The sequence below is a fragment of the Neopsephotus bourkii genome, unplaced genomic scaffold (genome assembly GCF_033783945.1).
Source record: "Neopsephotus bourkii isolate Nb327-2 ecotype Australia unplaced genomic scaffold, CSIRO-AGI_Nbou_v1 NB_144, whole genome shotgun sequence".
In the NCBI taxonomy this organism is placed as follows: Eukaryota; Metazoa; Chordata; class Aves; order Psittaciformes; family Psittacidae; genus Neopsephotus; species Neopsephotus bourkii.
The window spans coordinates 1,356,465-1,377,448 of NW_026900661.1; the positions used below are offsets into that span (position 1 = coordinate 1,356,465).

Here is a 20,984-nt window from a genome sequence, read left to right on the forward strand (position 1 = left end):
TCTATGATTCTAAATGATGAGTGTGCAAAAGCTGTGATCTGCTTTTCTGCTTCGACTTTATGAGGAATGATTTCCTGAAATAAAAAAAAAAAATAGGAAAAACAGTAAATGGCTTTCCAGGATCTGGATGTGAGTCAATGAAAGACTGAAACAACATAAACAAAGCTAATCTAAAAAATAATTCTCAGGTTCCTAGAGAATTCAGAACTATTTTGTCCAGGGTGAAACATAACACAGAACAGAGAATCAGATATAATTGAAGCAGTTACACATAGGAAGCAGTACATATCCTGCACACAGATCATGTGTATTATAGTATATAAGACTAATTTATCTATGTAGACAGAGCCACTGAAATATTCAACAGTAATAACATGAGAATCAACATTCTGCATTCATTTCTTAAGAGTTTCAGGCATGGATATTGCAGCAGCTTGCTTTCACTTTTCTTCACTCCAAACTTGTTTCTTAGACAAAAAAAAAAGCACAGCTGGGGAAAAGAACTGAACACTAATATTAAACAGAAGAAATAAAGCAGGAAGTAAGAACACTGAACTAAGCTTAGCAAACAGAAGATTAGTTTGCAATATGATATGGCAGCATAAAGGCACTTGTTGGGACTACATATGAAATGGCATCTAGTCACAGGGACTTAAATTTGTAAACTCTTTATGATTTTGGTGCTTAACCACAACATTATATCCAGTTCTGTCATCTTATTACAGGAGAAAATAACTAATGCAAAGGAATGAATATTAAAGAAAGCTACCAAAATGTCAAGAGAAAATGAGTTTGGAAAAAAACTGTTCTTTTTTAAAAAACTTTTTAGATCTCTAAGACAGAAATAAAATAAATGCTATGAGAATCTAGTTAAGAATGAAGAAAACGTGAGTAACAGTGCACATTGGAATACTTGGCAAAGCAGGGTAGTCACACTTCAGGCAATGTGCACGATGTGACTGAGGTCATTAGATTTAAAAAAGACATCATTAGAAAGAAAATAATATGATGAAAAAATTTAATATGAACAAAAGCTGGTTATTAAGTAATCATTTAGTTAAATGTAAAGTATTTATACACGTGACATCTCAAAGAATCTCAGTGAAGTGTCCTATCAATGACAGCTCAATGCTGTTTTCAAAGACTTTCATGTTGAACTATGTACTAAAGTAGATATTTGTTTAGCATCCCATGAATAGCTGCTCTTTCCTTGTATTCAAAAATTACTCAGAAGCAGAAGGTCTAACAGAAATGTCTGCAAAACACAACCGATCCCAACAGGTTTTTTGAAAAGCTTCTTAAGTGTAGGGAATGCTTTGTCTCCTGCCTCAAACCAGGGCTACATGAGGCTGAGTAGCCCCACGTTACACTGCACCTAATGCTGAATTCATCTCTTCTTTTGCAGTATGAGAAAACTTCCCCTTATTATCGAATATGTAAGGATGGAAATGAAGCAGAAAGTCAGAAGAAGAAATGCAGAAACAGTTATCTTTTACTGTGAAAATCTCTATAAAACCCCTACTCTAATGCGATGCCAGGAGCTTTCAGCAAAATTACCAGCTAGATTTTTATAATAAAACATTTATACAGTACCATAAACAAATGCAAAACTCCAGTGAATGGCACTTTCCTTGCCCCAAGCACCATTGGTGACAGAGGTGACAGCTGTCAGGAGGGAACAGTTTTGGTTCTCGTATCTCAGGGTGAGGTAGGAGCTGCCGAGCCAGTGGAAACAATGCACAAAAGAGCTGAACTGTGTGGTGCAGAAGGACAGGAAGATTAATTCTGGAGGGATCAGGTGAAGGAAAGAGGGGTTGGACAGTTTAGTTTTCTCTTGGCAGGGACTGTTACCAAGAAAGAGATTTGTACATACAGACTGCCGGATACCAATTTTTTTCCTGAGGCAAGAACATAACAGATCCTGGCTTTAGCAAGTGAAATTGTCCTTCATGGTCTTGAATTTCTTCCTTCCATTCAGAATTTACATTTTCAGATTTCCATTTCAGCCTTACCACTATTTTCCTTTCACAATGATTTCTTTTCCCTCAGGAAGCAAACCAGCCCTACAATAACCCTGCACAACACCCTCTGCCCAGTCATGATATAACCCTCTTGGAAAATTAATTGACAAAGTAAAGAAAACTGCAAGTTTCATGCCTGATTCTTAAATTTAACTTTCAAAACTCTGGATGACACAGACTGCTGAAAATCTAGCTAAAGCAAAGTCCTGTCACTCTTGTACTATTCTTATCCTGGAACAGTGAATTTAAAAAGAGGAAGAAGACATTGATTGACAAATACAGAGGCCATGTCTTCAGTGTGCCAAGTCCAATCCTTCAGCCCAGCTACTGTTCAACAGATGACAAGCACATGAAGATGGGATGTCAGCAAATATTGCCACACAGAATTTACTGTCACAAAAGAGTTAAATAGTAAGGACACCCGAGAAAGAAAAAGTAGCTTCATAGAAGGAATGCAAGGTTTTATTGCTTTATCTATTTCATGGCCACAGACACTACCTTAAGCTGTATTTTCAGCAAATCTTGTAAGGAAAGCATTTATTCTTTGGTGATTTCATGCTTGGACTACTGTAATTGCCTTCTTGCTAGAACTCCTGCTTTCTCCCTCCAATGTCTGCAGGCTAGTCAAAGTCCTGCTGATCATCTAATTTTTCTGTAATTATGCTATTCACACATGGTTTATTCAAATTCATTTATAAAGATCTTCTTTACTGATGTGAGAGATCTTCAGGATTTGGAACATTCCTTACTGTCACTACTCAGATTTTTATTAATCTCCAGACTTCTTTTTGTGCATACTTTCAGTACTTGAGCTCTTGTGCTTTCATTTCCAAGCTCAAATCAGAGTCCATGAACTCTCAGGTGCCCCAAGAATGCATCATTTTCCAGATTTCCTGTAGCAAGCTTGTTGTTTCCTCTGTCACATGCCCATTCATTCATGGGCATCCCTTCTCTCATCTCTACTACTTTACCTTTGCTCTGTCCTGTCTGCCATGTCTTCTCTGTTCCATGTCTTGCTGCCCAAGCATCCATTCCCTTGCCATTCTCACATCTCCCCCCCCCCCCCCCGAAGCTCACCAATGGCAATTTGTATCAGCAATAGACTGATTCCCAAATACCAGTATTCTCTATTTACTTTATCTCATCTTCTCAGGCTGCAAGCTTTTGTACAGTTCTGAAATGCTACAAGCTGTATTGTGCAAAACACTTTCTTTTGAGTAAATGTATCAGAAGCACAACAGATGCAAGCACTCAAGGCTGTGTAGTCTCAGCCTTGACCTCCAAATGCATCACATTTATACCCCTGTAAACTCCTAAGTACATTCAAGGTAACCGGATGGCACATATCCCAGAGATAACATTCCTAATCTTCCTTGTCCAGCTGAGTAAAACAGTGCAAGGAGAGAAATCAATTACGAGTTACACTGTGAAGAAAAGAACAGTTCCTTGAACCTACCTTGGATCGATTTGTACAACTGGGGATCCATACAGCTGCTACAGCTCAAGTTAACTGCCTACTGCCATAACACTGTTCGGGAAAAAAGTATTTCTCCTGCATCAAATATCACTGCTACCTGTATTTCTATTTTCTTCCTCTTTATTCTTTGTTCAACAGCCATTCCAATGGACTTTCAGAAGAATGGATAAGTAGTCCTGCTACAGCTGCAAAATGCTTTTCTACCTGGCACAGAGGACCAACTTGATGCCTCAAAAGCGGCAAATGGCAGAGGTGGTGAAGGGGCTACCCAAGCAGAGAAACAGTTCTTGGGAGACTAAGAGCCTTGCTAAATGATCCCTTATAGCCTCAGTCCTTCATAATCATCACATGGCCAAAGCCTCAAGAGAACTTTGCTAACAAAAGGGCTGCAGGAATCAATCCTGCCATTTCTGCTGCTAACAAATGGACCCATTTAAAGAATCCTTGAAAAAGCGAGATGGAGCTTGACAGAGAACGGAATATATGCTTCAAAAGGTTGATGGCAATTTATGGATAAAGAATAAAACTGCTCAAATATCTTACTCTTGAAAGTGCTATGTCTATTATTGGAAAAAACCCCTCTGGTTCAAACAGTGACACATTTCAGATTTAAGGTAAAGAAGAGGTGGGTTTGTTTCAAGCCCCTCAGGAGGGCACAAAGTGATAATGAAATGAAAAGCATATATGGAGTTAAGAAAAGGCATGTATAGGAGAATCCTATTACCAAGAATATATGAAAGACTAACTTCTCTCTAAGGCAACAGGATCTTTTTAATCTTTTATTTCTGTTTATTTTCCCCCTGTATTCTCTTTTATTTTTGTTACCATCAAAAAATTTATGTTATTGACTATTTCACAAGATTGAGAAGACATACAGAGATAAAAATAGATGAAGGAAGCTTTTTCCGCACCATAGGTTTACAGAACTAAACTTGCTGAATTGCAGTAGGATATTACAGACAATAGAGCTCTCACATTAAGCTTTTGTAGCTGACATGAACAAATGCAGAATCAATGAATGCCCTGTATCAGTTCATAAAAGGAGGTAATTATCAATGGAGTTTACTTACAAGAGGTGGGAAGGAGACTCAGAATAATTAAATTATTCCAAATTCCAACAGTGAAACTACTATGATTTGTAACAGATTCCTTGGTTTGGTCAGCAATTTGTTTAACAGATTTTTTGCTTAAACTCTCAGAATGAACTAGTTCCCAGTTTTCCTGCAGATCACATTAGAGCATGACTCAACATCCTGAATAAGGACCAGAACCCAACGTACTCATCCTTGTCCACACCACACTTCTCTGGGAGAGGGCAATCAGAGCTGCAGGAACTTTTGTGAATTACAAGTGTGATGACTCCCTGGACAGAGCAGCAGCTTGTGCTGTTGAACATACCTGCTCTCCAAGCATGGGCTGCAGAGCCCTTGCTCCGGGTTGAGAACAGCCCAAGGGGGAATGCTGGAAGTCCCTGGAACACTTCTGCATGCCTAGCCAGCCATTTCAACACAAAAATGCAATCCTGCTGTTCTTGGCTTGATTTTCGTTTCATATTGCCTTCCTACAAGTTATTAACTTATAATCTAGTTTTAGCAGCACAGAACAAACAGTCTTGGTGAAATGGGATGTAGTATAAAAAACAATTCCTTTTTTTTAAAACAACTGCTCTGAATTTTCTCTTCTGTTTTGAGGAGCATCCAGGCAGCCTTCAATATGTTTTTACCAACCTTTGCTACCAGTCTGCAGCAGCAGCTGGCACATGACTCCAGTTGAATTCAGAAGACAGCTGTGTGATTCAATGTAGTGTTAGTATTGAACAAGCTACTAAAATAAAAATAAATATAGCTCTTAAGAGCTCTTTTAGCTCTTAACAGCACAGAAAAAAACTAAAATATAACAAAATTTACCTGAATCCTGTTCATTAGATGGTCACCAATGACTCTGGCCTCTGTACATATATGTACTACAAAAAGGTGATGTAAGTGGCACTGTGGAGCTGGAGCCTAGAAACTTAGCACATGTAAAGCACAGCTGGAAGCCACTTTTAGGAGGCTTTGATTCACAAGTAAAGAGGCCTCAAGATATGTTTGAAGACGAACATCCCTTTTTAGGCTACTCACTGAGGGTACGTTTGGAAAAATACAACATAAATGGAAAGAGAAACAATATAAAACAATTTCATTTTTTTTGCAGATTTTCAACATCTTCATATCAAAAGGAAAATGCGACATCAATAATGTTTTCTAATTGCTCAGTCTGAAAATGTTTATTCTATCTCCATATGTACAACCACTATGAAATACATCTGTGCAGCAAAAGAATAGTATCTGAAAAGCCCAGCACTGATCCTTCAGGCTAGAGGCTGGTATGCCAGGACAGCTCTTCTAACGTCAGACGCATCCCTGACCAGCCTGTAGTATCCTCTTACTTAGCTACAGTCTTCCATCCCTGTACGCAATCATTGCTCAAAAAACTCTGGTCAGTGACACGCAGCACTTTACAGAGACCACTTGGAAAGAGATTTCTTGAAGCCTCATTCAATTCTTTTGAATAAAATGAAATAAAGCCTATAGCAGATCCACTGGTTAGGCATTGTCTAATACTTAAAAACACTGAAACTCAGTTCTTTCAAAAACTATTTGCTTTAATCAGTCTTAAGAAAAAAGAAATATATTTGTGATTTCTTTTGTTCTGTTTATCTCCTACCACCGTAAAAGTAGCAACTCTACAGTCATATGTTCTAGTTGCACTCCTTACGTGCTGATTTTCTGATTCTTTGCAAAGTAATTTTATCAATAGAATTTCATCAGTAATTTGCTCACACGAATCTTTTCCCTTCTGTTCAAACTGGATTGGTAAGTACATTTCAACTGTGCTCAGATGATCCTCACTAAAGTATGATGTGATAAAAAATTTCTTCTTATTTACTTCAATGTCTAAAATTTCAGCTGTAATGTGAAGGTATGAAAAGTATCTTTTAAGAAGAGGTTAAAATCTCTTACATTTAACAGTGCTCTAATGGTCATCTGGCTTCCAGGCCCTCTTAGTGAAATTTTCAGCTCTGTTGTGTTCAGATACCAAAGAAACTTCTCTTGGAGGCATCATCAAAATGCTAAAGAGATACAGTTTATTTTGCTCCACTCATTGGGTACTGCCTGAACTAGGAAGAATACAAAACCATCCCTTTCCAAATGACACAGTCATCCTGTTTCCAAGCTAGCTATTGACTCTATCCAAAATGAAACTATTAACTTCCAATTTATTTATTCAGTCAAGCCTGGAGTTAATCTGCTTAGGGGAAAAAAACACCAAACAAACAAAAAAAAGACCCCAGATAAACAAAAAACATATTCTTGAAGACAGAATTCCACATGCAGCACCATTTCAAACAATCCAGACTACATATGACACAAACACTGGGATGTTATGCCTGACTCTTTTTGAGTATGTCAGAAATGCACTCAGGATGAGCATATGCCAAGTAAACTAAACACCCTTTGCAGATTAATGGGTTTAAGGATAAAAGTGATTATTAGATCCTTTAGTTCGCTCTCTGCTTTTTTTCCAAACATAGAAATTACCAGCAATTATTTCTGCATATTTTATATGATGCATATATAAGATGCATGTATTTTATAAGATGCATAATGAGTGAATAACATCTATGTGGTTAGAAGAAATCTCTCAGAAAGGCACTCAGTTATGATTTGAAAACTTCAAAACCCAGAATATCTGTAACTTTCCTTAGCACAGTTTCAAATATATAATCACCAACATCATTAAGAAGTTGAGCTTGGTTTCTAATTTGGATTCAGCTCCCAACTATGGTGGGTCTTTCTCTACTAAAGCACTTTTACGACTCAGTATTTGTCTCCTTGAGGAGGCTTCTTCACTGCAATAAAGATGATTCTTAATCTGCCTTTCTGAAAAATAAATTACACTTTTTTCAGTGCTATTTTTCACTGAGATCACTACGCTCATCTTATTTATAGTGCAGTCCCACAAACACAACAGAAGCCCTCATGGACTGCAGAAATAAATGACTGTGAAGGACTTCTTAAACTGATTTTGCTTCCAAGGAAAGCTCCTCGGGACACAGATCTAGGTTACCCACTGTACGCAGTTGTCTCCAGCCCTCCCATAATATTTGCTGCTCTTCTTCACAACTGACACAAGTTCGCTTATTACAAATGTGGATGCCTATTAGGACAACAGTCTTATAGTTCTTGCATTCTGGCAGCCTCCACCAATTCATTCTGATCTGTCAGACAGCTAGATCTGAACCCAAATAACAAGCCCTTTATTAATACAGTGTGCTGCGATATTGATAATTAAATCAGAGGCATGTGTCATTAAGGAGGTATAATACACATCCAATTTGTTAAAAATAATTTACTTTCCCGAATGCTTGAAGTAATCACTCACACGTGGAATGTGAACTACCATCTATAACATTCATAATCATAACACTTTGTACAACTACAGAAAGGCTGGGTTAGCATATTCATCTTCTATGTGACAGCAGAATCAGAAAGGACAGTGCTGCCTTGGCCAAATGCAGCAGATTACTGGGTGTGAGAAGGCAGCTGCAATGGAAAAGTGCAGATTCCTCCTCCACAGGCCATCCAGAAACAGAAGGAAGAAATGCCATGGTCTATCTTACAAAATTTCTGCCCTACTGTTTCCCAACACACAGTATTTTCCCACACAAAGCACATTCAACACCTGCACTAATGTGCTGGCACTTCTTCAGGAAATTTGCCAAGGGCAGCTTGAGGAATGTCACCTGATTAAAGTTATTGCCAGTTAACACATGCTTTACATCACTAATTTGGGTATTGATGAAAAAAACCACAAAGGCATCAAAATCACTTACGGAAACATCCTTCCTCCCCTTCTCTAAGCTCATCTTAATCAAATGCCTTTTCTCCCCCACAGCCACCCTTGACTCCCTGTTTTCACCTTGTCTTAATTTGTTTCTTTCTTAATTTGTTTAAAACACTGTGTCGTGGTTTAAACCCAGCCACACAGCTCATTCACTCACTCCCCCCCCTTTTCCTCCGTCTTTCTTTCCTTCCCCCCTCCCTCCCCCCTTCCCAATCCCGGAGGGATGGGTAGAATAATTGAAAGAATGTGACTCCCATGGGCTGAGATAAGAACAGTTTAGTAAGTAAGGTATAACACAAATCGCTGCTGCTACCACCAATAATAGTAATTATAAGGGAAGTAACAAGGGATGAGAATACAATACCACCTGCCGAAACAAGCCCGACCCAGAAAACCCCATGTCCTTCTGGGTCACTCCCAGTTACCTCCCCGGGCATGACTTGCTGTGGTATGGAATACCTCTTTGGCTAGTTTGGGTCAGGTGTCCTGTCTCTGCTTCCTCCTGGCTTCCCCTCCTCCCTGGCAGAGCATGAGGCTCACAAAGTCCTTGGTCAGAGTAAACATTACCAGGTAGCAACTAAAAACACTGGTGTTATCAGCACTGTTCCCAGGCTGAAAGTCAAACACAACACTGCACCAGCTACCAAGAAGGAGAAAAATTGACTGCTACTGCTGAACCCAGGACACACTGAAATAGTTATGTGGAAGAGTTGATTTATTTACCTGTCGTTAGCTATATATTTCTTGTCAAAATAGACAGATAAATATAAAGCTCCATCTGTAGTGCCACTAGAATACCCTAATTTCATATTCTTGTTCAACTATAGATGAGGATTTGATTTGAGGATTTCATTAATATGCTCTATATTTAAAACCAGATTTCAGTTGGTCCATTTGGACTAAAAAAAAAAAAAAAGTCAAAGATGAAAAAACCGCTATTAAGCACATTGTTTTAGAACAATATTAACAATAATCCCTGTTTTTCATTAGATGAGCAATGAATTAAAACCGTGCAATTCAACATATGCAAAGATAACATGTCTTAGTTCTCTGCTAAGTAAGTGACAGAACCACACAGTATCACACGAAAAGGCAGGAACCTCAGGAGCATGGTGGGCTGCAAGACCAGACCAGGTTACTGAGGGCTTTATCCAGCTGGGTCTTTAAAATTTCCAAGTAGTTTTAGTTCAGGATTGCAGAAGCCTTCTAATGATAAATAAAGTTAGGAAACAAACAGACCATCCGTAAATATCTGTCTGTGCTTTAATGCTACTTTACTGTGCAAATACAGAAACCCTGTCACTATAAAAATATGCCAGACTGAATGAACCTCTCAACAATCCTTGTGTTTTTGTTAAGTAATTAAAGTCCAAACTGGGATTCTTTAATGAAACAGAGCACCATCAACTGGTAAAATTCTCTTCATATTGCTATTCATGCTTATACCAGATAGCACCACGTGGAATTAAACTGTCATTGATTCTTGAAAGATCACTCACTCAAAATTATTACATTGCCATTGGGTGTGCAGCGCTGCTTCATGGAAGCAAAGTTCAGAAACTGCTGTGAATCTGATGGCAAATAAGCTAGCATATATTCTTACCCTCTATAATTTATGAGCTACTACATTGCTGGAATAAAAATAAGAACAGTAGATTAGAGAATATACCACAACCAGGATTCAGAAATAATTACAAGGGAAACTGTGATATCAGAATAATGAAGTTTAAAAAAGAACGGAACAAAACCAGTTTAGGTAGAAGGATATGATGACAAATGTATAAATAGAAAGAAAAATCTGTATACTTACTTTTGGCAAGGCATATTTTGGCAACTTCATCTGTATAAAGCCATTTCGACGGTAAGAGACGTAATACTTGGTCCGATTTGCTGATGTTGTCTATAACAAAGGAAAAAATTGAACTCTGTGATAGTTTATTTTAAATCTAAAGAGTCTGAGATGGAAGACTCTCTAACCTGCAGGCTTTCTAACCTGCAACTGAAACACATGGCTATTATTTTTCTTGCATGATAGGAATTTCCACAAGGTACTCCTAAGAGAATAAATCAAAGTTGTGACAAAAATAAACCCCAAACAAACTCAAACTCTTTTGCTCTCCTCCTCTTTAGGAAGAAAGAAGTGATTTAAATCCCTCTTTTGCCATTTCAGCTGTCTTGAGTGATACCTGAGACTTCTGCATCTCACTGCCTCAGTCCTCACTCGTATATCTGCACCCACTGGCCTCACACATCTTTGCCCTTTCATAGAAGTTCAGGCAGCAGCACCCTCCAGGTAAGAGGTAGGGAAGAGGCACACAGGCCATGAACACCAGGTACCTCAAGGGCAAGTAGTATTCTAGCAACAAAATTCAAAGCACAACACAAAAGGCTAAATAAATTCACACTAACAGTATGTAAATAATTCAATGCATTTGACTAATATTTTCTATACAGGGTAAAACATTTGCCAGTGGAAGATGCTGACATGTCACATGGAAGATATGATATAACTCTGAATACATTGGTCAGTCAGTTTGGAAGTCAGCAACATACCCTGAAGACACAATTATATGCTTAATTAGGTAAAACATGTATTTCAACTTCTTGCACATGTGGAACTGAAGACAAATTAGGTTTTACATAACATACTTGAGGGCTTATGAAGATTTTCACTAAAGAAAGCCAACAGATATACACATTAAAAGGTACACCGCTGTATGAATCTTACCCATTAGCCCTTTCTCCTCTTTGTAATAGCAGACAGATTGGTCATGTTAAGACTTTTACCTTATTCATAACCTCCACTGCAAATATTGTTCCAAAGTGCCAAAAGGTTGATTCTAATTAACATAGATGAAAATACTCAACCAACAGCCTCACTAAGATTTTCTAGTCAGAAACATAACATCAAAATCTGTGGTTGTACATACATTGGCACATTTCCAGTTAAGTCTCTTGAGCACCATCAGATGAGATTAGCAAAGGTTTTAGCCTTTAGTAAATAATATCACAATATTTTTCATGTTCTTTTTCCGTCAGATCACTGGGTATTGGCTATTCAGTCATTTTCACTAAATTCTTAAAGGGTGGGTTCCTGGCAGGAATGCATGGGTTAAAAAAGAAAATGGAAGAAGTGAAATGAAATGTCCAAATTTTTTCTCTGGTTGTCCATGACAAATCAGATTGTGGAACAGAAGCACAGGCTCATCTTCTTTCTTTGACATAGGAAATCCATTTAATATCCTACTCCAATCTCACTGCTTTTCTCTTCAACTTTTGCATTTAAAAAGGGAACCTGATTGGAAGACAGCTTATCCTGAAACACCTAAACTTGTCTTCACTTGGCAAAAATAGAGTTGATGCATGAGAGCAGGTCCACCTGACTGAATATTTTAAAGATATCAAAGAATTTAATATTGTCATCATTTTCACTCTTTCTTTAGATCAATTTCTTTTTTTGTGCTAGAAAGAATGTGATGCCCTTTAGAAATGTGATTCAGTAAATGATGGATTAAACCAAAAACCTCACCATTTACTTAATTAGTGTTAAATAGCAGTCTTATCCATCTTTCTATAGCCTTTTTGTTCATTATGTGCTTTTTTAATGTCACTCATTTTAAATGACTCAAGATGATGCTAGGCAGCAGAGAATCAGAGCTGAAGCAGCAAGCCATGTCTAGTCTCACTGACATTAAAGGCTGGTGTGTGCTTAAAAACAGTGTTGAAGCTTTAATCCTCCTACTGAAATCACCTCTGAAGCTGTCTGACTGTCAGTGCAAACTGGAAATGAGTATTAGAAAGTTCCTGATCTTCATGGGTATAGACATACTAAAGAAATGGGGTTGAGATCTTCCTTTAAGATCATGAAAGTCTGAGATTTGGACCAGGATTACTAATGCAGACCTGCAGCACTAATTCACAGCTGCACAGCTCAGGGGATGTGAGCAGTGCCAGGGACAATAAGACAGTCTCAAACTCTGCTCTCTTTTCCACAGATGATTCTGTTCCATCTTCTTTCTGACAGATATTGCTGTGATATTTAGAGAAGTCCCTAGTCTAACTTATAAAACAATATTCTAACTTATATAGCAATATTTTAGTGATAAAAGAATTGCCACATGATTTCAAAAGTATGCTGTTTGTCAGATGTGCAGCTGCTGTGTGGTTTCACTGGAACAGGCAAGTAGGGTCCTGCATCACACCTCAGGGGTGGCTGCACTTCAGATGTGACTGTAAGATCCTAGAGTTATTTTCTATCCTCCAGTAATATAGATATGGCTAACTGTAAACCAATTTAGCAACAAGATTTATGTTACGTACTGCAGATAAGTCCGAAACAAAAAGACTAGAGATATTTCCCCTTTATGTGGAATACATGCACATCTCGTTTACTGGCCTCAACATGTCTCAGATCTACGGAGACTACGTTAACAATGGCACCCTTCTGGTAGTAGCCACTGGCTATTACTTTATGTGTACCTTTCCAGGTTGCACTTCCATTTTGTGTCTGCCCATGCCTGGCATGAGACAGGATAACAACAGCTCAAGATGCAATTATACAAGGCATCTGGCAAAACAAATGCTTGAAGAGGAAGTAGCCAGTGTTCTGCTGAGCACAGCAGCTGGGAAGTTCACATGGTGAGAAGCACTTCACACCATCTACACACTGTGAAATGGATTTTACAGTGTGCCTGGGAGGGAACCACAAATGAAAATACCTTTGAGCAAAACAAGTCCCACAGGTGCTACAGCTGGGCTCAAAAATGATTACTTTTATTCAAAAAAAATATTTCCCAAGTCCATTTTTCTGTTTCTTTGTGGCGCTAAATGTTCTAAACCATGTGGGCCCTTGAAGCTTCTGTGCCAAAAAAAGAGGAAGACAGATATTTTGTGTCTGAATTAATTTACACATCCTTTTAGAAGAAACAGTCACAAGACGGGTAAGATGCAAAGATGTCAATCTGTACACCATGGCAGCGGTGGGGAGACCTATCCTTTGCAATGATATTGCTTTCCCACAGCAGTCAGTAAGTAGACAAGCCTTGCAACAAGCAAATCATACCAAAGTAAGGGAAAAATGAGAGCCAACCACTAAGGAAAACACAAGCAACTTCCCTTATAAAATCTTAAAAAAACAGGAAGATCTTAGCTATTCGTCGAGAAGTCTGTAGCTCTGACAGATTCAAATCACAAGTCCCAAGCACATACTCTAACATTTTCAGGTGTGCCTGAGCTGTACTGGTGCCGTGAAGCTGACAGAGTTCCAGCCCAGCTTTCTGCATGCAGATCTGCAGTTTGGGAATGAAATAATCCCAGTGTGATTTCGACCATCATGAGGTGCAGTCATGGTGTTCAGGGACACGGTTTAGTGGTGGACTTAGCAGCGTTAGGTTTATGGTTGGACTCGATCTTAAGGGTCTTTTCCAACCTAAATGATTCTATGATTCTATTCCAAGTTGCTCTGAGCTCCTCAGTTACAGCCATTTCACTCTTTTGCTTACTAAGCACACCCATGCAAGCTTTTTTCCAGCAAAATCAATCCATAAGAAGAAGCTATTCTCTCAGTAGCCTTCCTTGGGTGCTTTTCTCAGAGAACTTTGTACTATGGAAGTACTGGAAAGGACCCAGAAGAGGTTGCAAGCTTAAAAACAAAAGGCTTGTGCTTTGCCTAAAACACAAACATATTTACAACAAGTAACTTTGAACCACACAATCCACTTGGAAATCTTCATGCTATTAAAGCTAAGTCAGTTACAAAATCAATCAGATAAAGAGGCAAATGTTTGCACAAACTAAAGAGGCTTTGGATTTTTTGACTGATAACGGAATGCTTTGCTCCATGTAAAATTTATCTATCATCATTCCTTCTGCAGCAGGTTTCTCCAAGCTACTAAATTACAGTGTAGCTGCATTGTGTAAGATTTTAATTTTGAATATGAAAATGGGCTGAGTCTCCAAGATGTGGCAGTACCTGAAGAAATATGTAGTCATCCTGCACAGTTAAGGAATCCCGATCAGTGCCACCAGCAAACTGGACTGTCATTGTCTTATCAGAGCAATTCTGAATCTGGCAAGTGATGTAGCGATAACCTGAGGGAACAGAGACAGAAACATATGACAGGGCTATCAAGAGATGAAGAAGCAAGCAGTATAAAATGTTATTCATGTAGGGGAATTGCTGCCTTTGCCGGGTGAGTTAGTTGCAAAATTATCATATTAAACCCTCATACAAGAGTTTTTCAATCTCCAAGGTACTGAGAATATATTAACTGCTTACACTTCAGATCATTCCTGGGAGGCAGCCTGTTATTATCCAAATTTTGCTGGTCCAGAGAGATTAGGGGTTAGATGAATGAGACATTCATAGGTGGGGATAATAGGAGCCTCTTTTCTCACTTAACCTATGCAAAGAGACGTATTATTCACTTGGATAAATAGCAGCCTGACACAACATAACTGAAATCAATATATCAACCATGTTATAAAATTGTGATGAGCGAGAAGAGAATCAGACTCTGTTTAATAGACAGTGTGCAGAATTTTAAAGGCTATTTTCAAAGCTCTGTAGGAAAGTTAAGATATGCTTTTAACAGACCACTGGAACTGCTCTGTTGGGGCAAGACTTCTATATTCAGAGTTAATACCTTGTTGAAAAAGCCTGGACTGATTTATATCAGTGGAGGCTATGGCCTCTGTCTTCCTCTTCAGCTACCAATGAGGTGCTGTCAGAACAGCATCACCGCTTCTTCGATGCACAATGCTCTTAGAGAGCAGAGCCAATAATCGTACCTTACACCAGCTGTGGCCCGGAGACCTTCCCCTAGATGCAAGCTCCTTGTACAGCTCACCTTCTGTCACAAGCTTCTGAGCACAAAGTACTTGAGCAACTTTCCGAAGTGCAGTGAGAAAAATGTTATATACACAATCCTGCATCCAGATCACCAATTCTCCCCATGCTCCAGAAACAGTACAAAGGAGTGAATAACGCATCCCTGTATCCTTCGTTATTTTTGCAGTATGACAGGAAATGCATTCCACATTTTACGACTTTTAATTAGAAAAGGCTAATCCGGTATACTAGATACAAATATTTCTTTTAAAATCTGTATCTATTTAAAAGGCAGCCAGAGTCAATCTATGCTCTCCTGCTTATGTCCAAATCATCACCATGAGGATATTTGAGCAAGCACAATGGGCTGTCAAAAAGTCTTGTAGTTATTAACAGTACACATGACAAGGACCACAGCTCTTCATCAGACAGGTAGCACAAAGAAGGTCTTTCCGCTAAAATCAGTGCATGTACTGAACACAAGTGCCCAAAATCCGTTTGTTGAGAACCCAGCCAGCAGACAGTTCTGAGAGTTTTAATTTTTCTGCTGGTTCTGTTCAATAAAAAAGATACTTTTCATTCACCTCCTGAAGTATCTTCTTACACTGTCTCTAAACAGAGCAACTGATGGGGCTGTGTAGGAGTCAGTATGTCTCAGAAATCTCAGTGCTAAAGGATTTAGAAACCTTGCCATCCAAATTTTAACATGGTAACTTTGATTTTTTTAATAGGACTGAAATGAAGAAAAGCTTCTGGATTAGGGAAAGTCAAACTGTGCATTCTTTACAACTCATTTTTAAGAGCGCACACAAACTTAGACGATCTGATTCAAGGAATTCAATTATCTTTCGAGAGTACAGCTGGTAACAAGAAACTGTACAAGCTTTTGGAAATGTGGTGACTCTTTAGTACAGCACATCCTGACTGCTAAACTCTTTTTCATTTATTTTCCTCCTGAAAATAAATGGATACTGTAACATGAAGAAGTTCTGGGAGGTGGTGGTTACCGCAGACAGACTGGCACATGCAATCATTCGCTTTAACAAACCCTTACCCAGCACTAACACTGCATTGCCAGTTTTATTTCAAATCAGGATAATATGTTCAATGTTTAACTGCCAGAATAAATTGCACTATTAATGGACATTTTCAACAGAGCATAGCATTTTGAGGTCAATTTGTCTTGCAGTGGAAAACAAGTAAATTTGAAATTATACTATATTTTTATATCACGGGACAGCTTTGCTGACTACAGATAAACAGAGAATGAATCTGACTTGCAGTTTCTCTTCTGACTAGGTTTAAAAACAATCCAAAAAGTATGCTCTAAACCAAAGAGAAATGACTATACACTAGGGTATCAATTGATAATAACATTTTCATTTGCATACCTCCACTGGGGTCCTGGATTTCCATATGAACTAAATCAGGGTCTCCGTCAACTCCAGCAACAGCCCTGAGAACATAATATAATCAAGTTATGCAGAGCCAGCTACAGAATAGTAATTATGTGGATGAAAGAAAAGAGGATTTCAGACTAACCAGCTTTAACATTCTAGCTAGGAAATTAAAATAAACCTCATTTATAATGTCCTATTACTAACATCTAGATGGAAACTATTATTTTCTGTACTTGACATTATGTTTTCTCAGATTTCGTCAGAATGTCTTTTACTAAAATATACATACAAATAAGATCACTTGGAGAAATGTAATAGGTACAAAACTGGAAACAAATCTTCGTAATCATAAACTGAGAAATATATTGAGAGGTATATGTACACATACTGATACACACATACTCACATGCACTGACTGGCAAGAGCAAGAGCATCTTTTTACAATTATGTTTGACATTTGAGACTACAAGGCAGATTTAGTGCTAAAAAAGTCTGAGATTCCATTCTTATTAGAAGTATCTTACACTTGACATGTAGCTTTCATAACAAATTGGTATATCTTTGGTTAGTATATTGAAGAGAAGATGTCACTCTGATAAAGGGAAGGGAAAGAAAGGAAGGAAAGAAATAAAAGCTGCAATGAGAATACAATCTGATTTTCTCATAATATTTCCATTGTCAAATATACTCAAAAGATGATACAAGTCAAGACGATATAAGATAAAAGCCAAAAGGTGAGTTTTCTATCCTAAGGGCTTCTTCCATCCCTACTTGGGGATGGCAGCCCCAGCTACACTTTTTTTCTGGCCCTTCCATCATCATTATTTGGGCAGATTCTGCGAAGAAAGTTTTGAGCTGACAGCTGTTCTGCCACTAAGTGAAGCAGAATCCAGCACACTAGCACAACCACACTGCTCTTCACAGGCATGGTAAGAGTCCATTGAGTCAGCAGATGTGAGCTGAAGATATGCAAAGGAGACACATTGATTGATAAAGTGCAGCTGGATGCAGATATTAAAAAAGCCCATTAAAATACTTAAGAGAAAATTATCATTTTGATACAATTATTAATAATCAAATGCAGTAAAGCTATACTTTGGACTGAAATTACATCACTGTTTAATGATTTTAATAGGATTGATTTATGGGGAGAGTTGAAACTCAGACTCAGTAATTGGTGGCTCCTTGGGAACACAGGCCAGGGGGAAGAGGCTGGATGATTTCCACTGCATAACAACCAGAAGTCATCATATAGGCTCTTTTTCCCCTAATCAGATAAATGATGAGTCCAAAGAAGGAAGGGGAGGAGGAGGGATGAGACTCTGCCAAACCACAAGATGTGAGGGAAACTTGTAGTGGGAATTTTTTAGTAAATGCTCAGAAAAATCTTGCATTCACCAAGAAATTGGCCCCTGAAACATGAACTATTCTAGTATTTTGCAGCACATTAAGTCAGAGAAGATGTTCTATTCACTGAGATCTGATAAGAATGGATATGAGCAAAAACAAGGGATGTGAACTTTTTTGCTGTGTGTGCTCTATAAATTTTTCTAGACACAACAACAAACAAGTGCAGTCAGCATTTTGAGGGAAGAAAATTACATTTGATGAATATTTTACTTTTTGTGCTGGGCCCCATGCAGCTGAACCACCAACTAACAGAAACTCAGGGTTGAAAATTCCTGAGTCTCAGCCTGACATAGTGATCAGTATCAATAATGCACAAATATTTTTTGGGTACTTCTGAAATAACCTCTTATGTCTATAACTTATCACACATGATTTCATATGCACAGTTTAAGATATTTGTCAATATCTTTACCTTCTCATATTTCTTTCAACAGCTTAGAATGATAACAATCTCATGTCTACCATGGTCCTCGTAACCATGATGGCTGGCAGAAGTAGCCTCTAATCTTGTTTTCAGTGTAATATTTTAGTGCAAGAGGCTGTAACTGATCTATTTTAATGAACACTGTTATAGACACAGAAAATGAAAGTTTCCAACTCAGACCACTTTTCTCCTTTAGTTTTCAATTGAGTAGGTGTGAATAAATCACAATGAAGGGTTTTTTTAGTCCAGCTGGGAAAAAGTAATACCTCTTTGCCCCTGAAGTTCAGACATTTCTCCTACCCCTCCCTTTTAAAACTACCTTTTATTAACCATGAGAACAGTTCCAAAAGGTAAGTCCTCTATTCCTAAACCAGCTGGATCACCTCTTGCAGTGTCCATTGACCATAAACATTTAGTACAACAGCTTCATGCTGCAGTTTGACAAGCATTTCTTGTTGCTCTGCCAGATTAAGCCACCCCATTCTGTGTCCCTAGTATTGCTTCTCTTTCACCACCTCAGCTGTCCAATTGAACCTGCCAGGCCGCAGCATTAGGAAGTCTCTAATTTAAAGATGTAAGCCATAAGGCTGCAAAAGAAATGATCATTAAGCTATACCTGTAGATCTCTAACTTTAGACAAATGTAACATCTGAGATGCACCCTTTAAGTGCAGAGTTTATCCATTCTGAAAGGCAAAAATTAAGTAAGCAGGTTATTTCAAAAACATGCTTTGTGTTTTTCACTACTCTAGTAACAGAAGAGAATCTTGTTTGCTCACTGAAGACGTTACACCCTAATAGTCTACTTTTGAATACCAGCTATAGAGCAGAGTTTCCAAACTTCAAAGTCCCTTTACACAGCTTTACAAGCACTTAGGAATAGACCTTTCTATTTTTATTGATAACCCCCCCCATCTATTATGCCTATTAAGAAAATCTTTAGAAAAGTATATAAGAAATGCAGAGAACTTGAAGCTATATCCCTGAAGAATAAACTAATTTACTCATTTCAGTGGACTCCTCTGCAAACAGTACTTAAAGCAATACTGTTATTTCACTTGTGTGCAAATCATGAACCAAGGCAAAAGTCATATGGCACTACGTAGACAAAACACAGTCTAGGTCCCTCTAACCATGCAGTATAGTTTTCTTAAAATGAAAAGCAAACAATGCACATACAGAAACATATACAGGAAATGATCCACTTGAAAGGAAGGCTCAATTATCTGGTTTTTTTTCATGTTGAGGGAGAAATCTAAGACAATTTTTTAATGCATTTTCATTTACAAACTTACTACTACCACAACATAAACACATTATACCAGTGTGAGGATTGTGCCCACACATCCATTCACAATCACAATTGACTGTTTTTCAGCTGGCTTTAGGATAGGACTTATTCTGTCTTATAAAGCACACACTCAATGGACCCTGATAATCTAAGTTTCTTCCTTTGTAGGTGACATTTCAGCATTGACTTCCTCCCCCAGTAGAATAAGAACTTTCTCAGGAACTATTTTTATTTAATTTCAGCAAGGTTTTTGGTTTGGCTTGGTTAGAATTCCCTGACTTCTCACAGTAGCTTGCAATGAAAATGTTCATATCTCAGCAGTCTGGGACTATTTCTTTCTTTCTTTGTTTTACCTCAGTAAAGGAGGTCTGGCCACTGAATTTAGGATCTTCTGGTTTAGGCTGGTTTAGTGTTTTACATTCAAACATTAACATTTCCAATGTAATTCAGACTAACTTTAAGATCAGAGAATTCTTCCTCTAGGAAAAGAAATATCTCTTGACCAAATATACCATGCTGCTTAAAGTAAGTGCAATACGCCAGCACTACAGATCACGTAACAGCATGGTTACAACACTTCAGAATTAAAATAGCCCAACTTGATTGTAGGGTAGTGTAAATATAGGCAGCCTCAATATGCTCCTTTCCTTTCTTGTGAACACAAGTTCTATTATCTCCCTGATGCTTGTCTGACACCATGTTGAGCCTTTTGGGAAAACTAGTCCTGCAGAATGTAATCTTAGAACTATTTGGAGGGATTAGTTTTCTCTTACTTAAATCAAGGGATTGTGCCAGCAGTTGTGCTCCAATTCTGTGGAAGAAAAGCGGCAAAATAGCCCCTTTTGGTGGTGCAGAGGTGAAACTGCCTCAGCCCCAGTGCAGTGTTTGCGCATGTTTATGTCAGAAAGATGTATCTAATAAAACACAATGAGAAGCAGAAGAAATCAAGGCATCTTTGTTTCCATTCAGGCCTGAATTTTGTCTCCTGAAGGACACTAGAGCCCTTTATTATGTTTATACTTTTTTGGAATTAAGGGAGATTCTTCTGTAATATTATCTGTTGTATGACCTTAAAGTCTCTGCATTAGCGCTCACCAGGTAATTCCTTAACAGCGTTATATCAGCATGAAAATGGTGCAATGGAGGGGGCTAACAAGCCCCTCTGCATCTGCCTTAGTCTGTGTATATATGTACACTCTATGATATGACCATTAGGTATTTTATATTTTTAAATAACCATACTAAA

The 20,984-nt window shown here is 38.2% G+C and overlaps 1 protein-coding gene across 9 annotated transcripts in view; it reads right to left on the minus strand.

Annotated features, from left to right (window-relative positions):
- SORCS2 (sortilin related VPS10 domain containing receptor 2) overlaps window positions 1-20,984 on the minus strand; it is a 545,361-nt gene that overhangs the window by 77,184 nt on the left and 447,193 nt on the right. For all 9 annotated transcript variants that reach the window (XM_061369718.1, XM_061369703.1, XM_061369709.1 and 6 more), the window contains 3 exons: window positions 16,606-16,670; window positions 14,357-14,475; window positions 10,196-10,285 (listed from right to left, as the gene is read on the minus strand). In XM_061369718.1, the coding sequence (XP_061225702.1) occupies window positions 10,196-10,285; window positions 14,357-14,475; window positions 16,606-16,670 (274 nt within the window). The remainder of the gene's footprint in view (window positions 1-10,195; window positions 10,286-14,356; window positions 14,476-16,605; window positions 16,671-20,984) is intronic.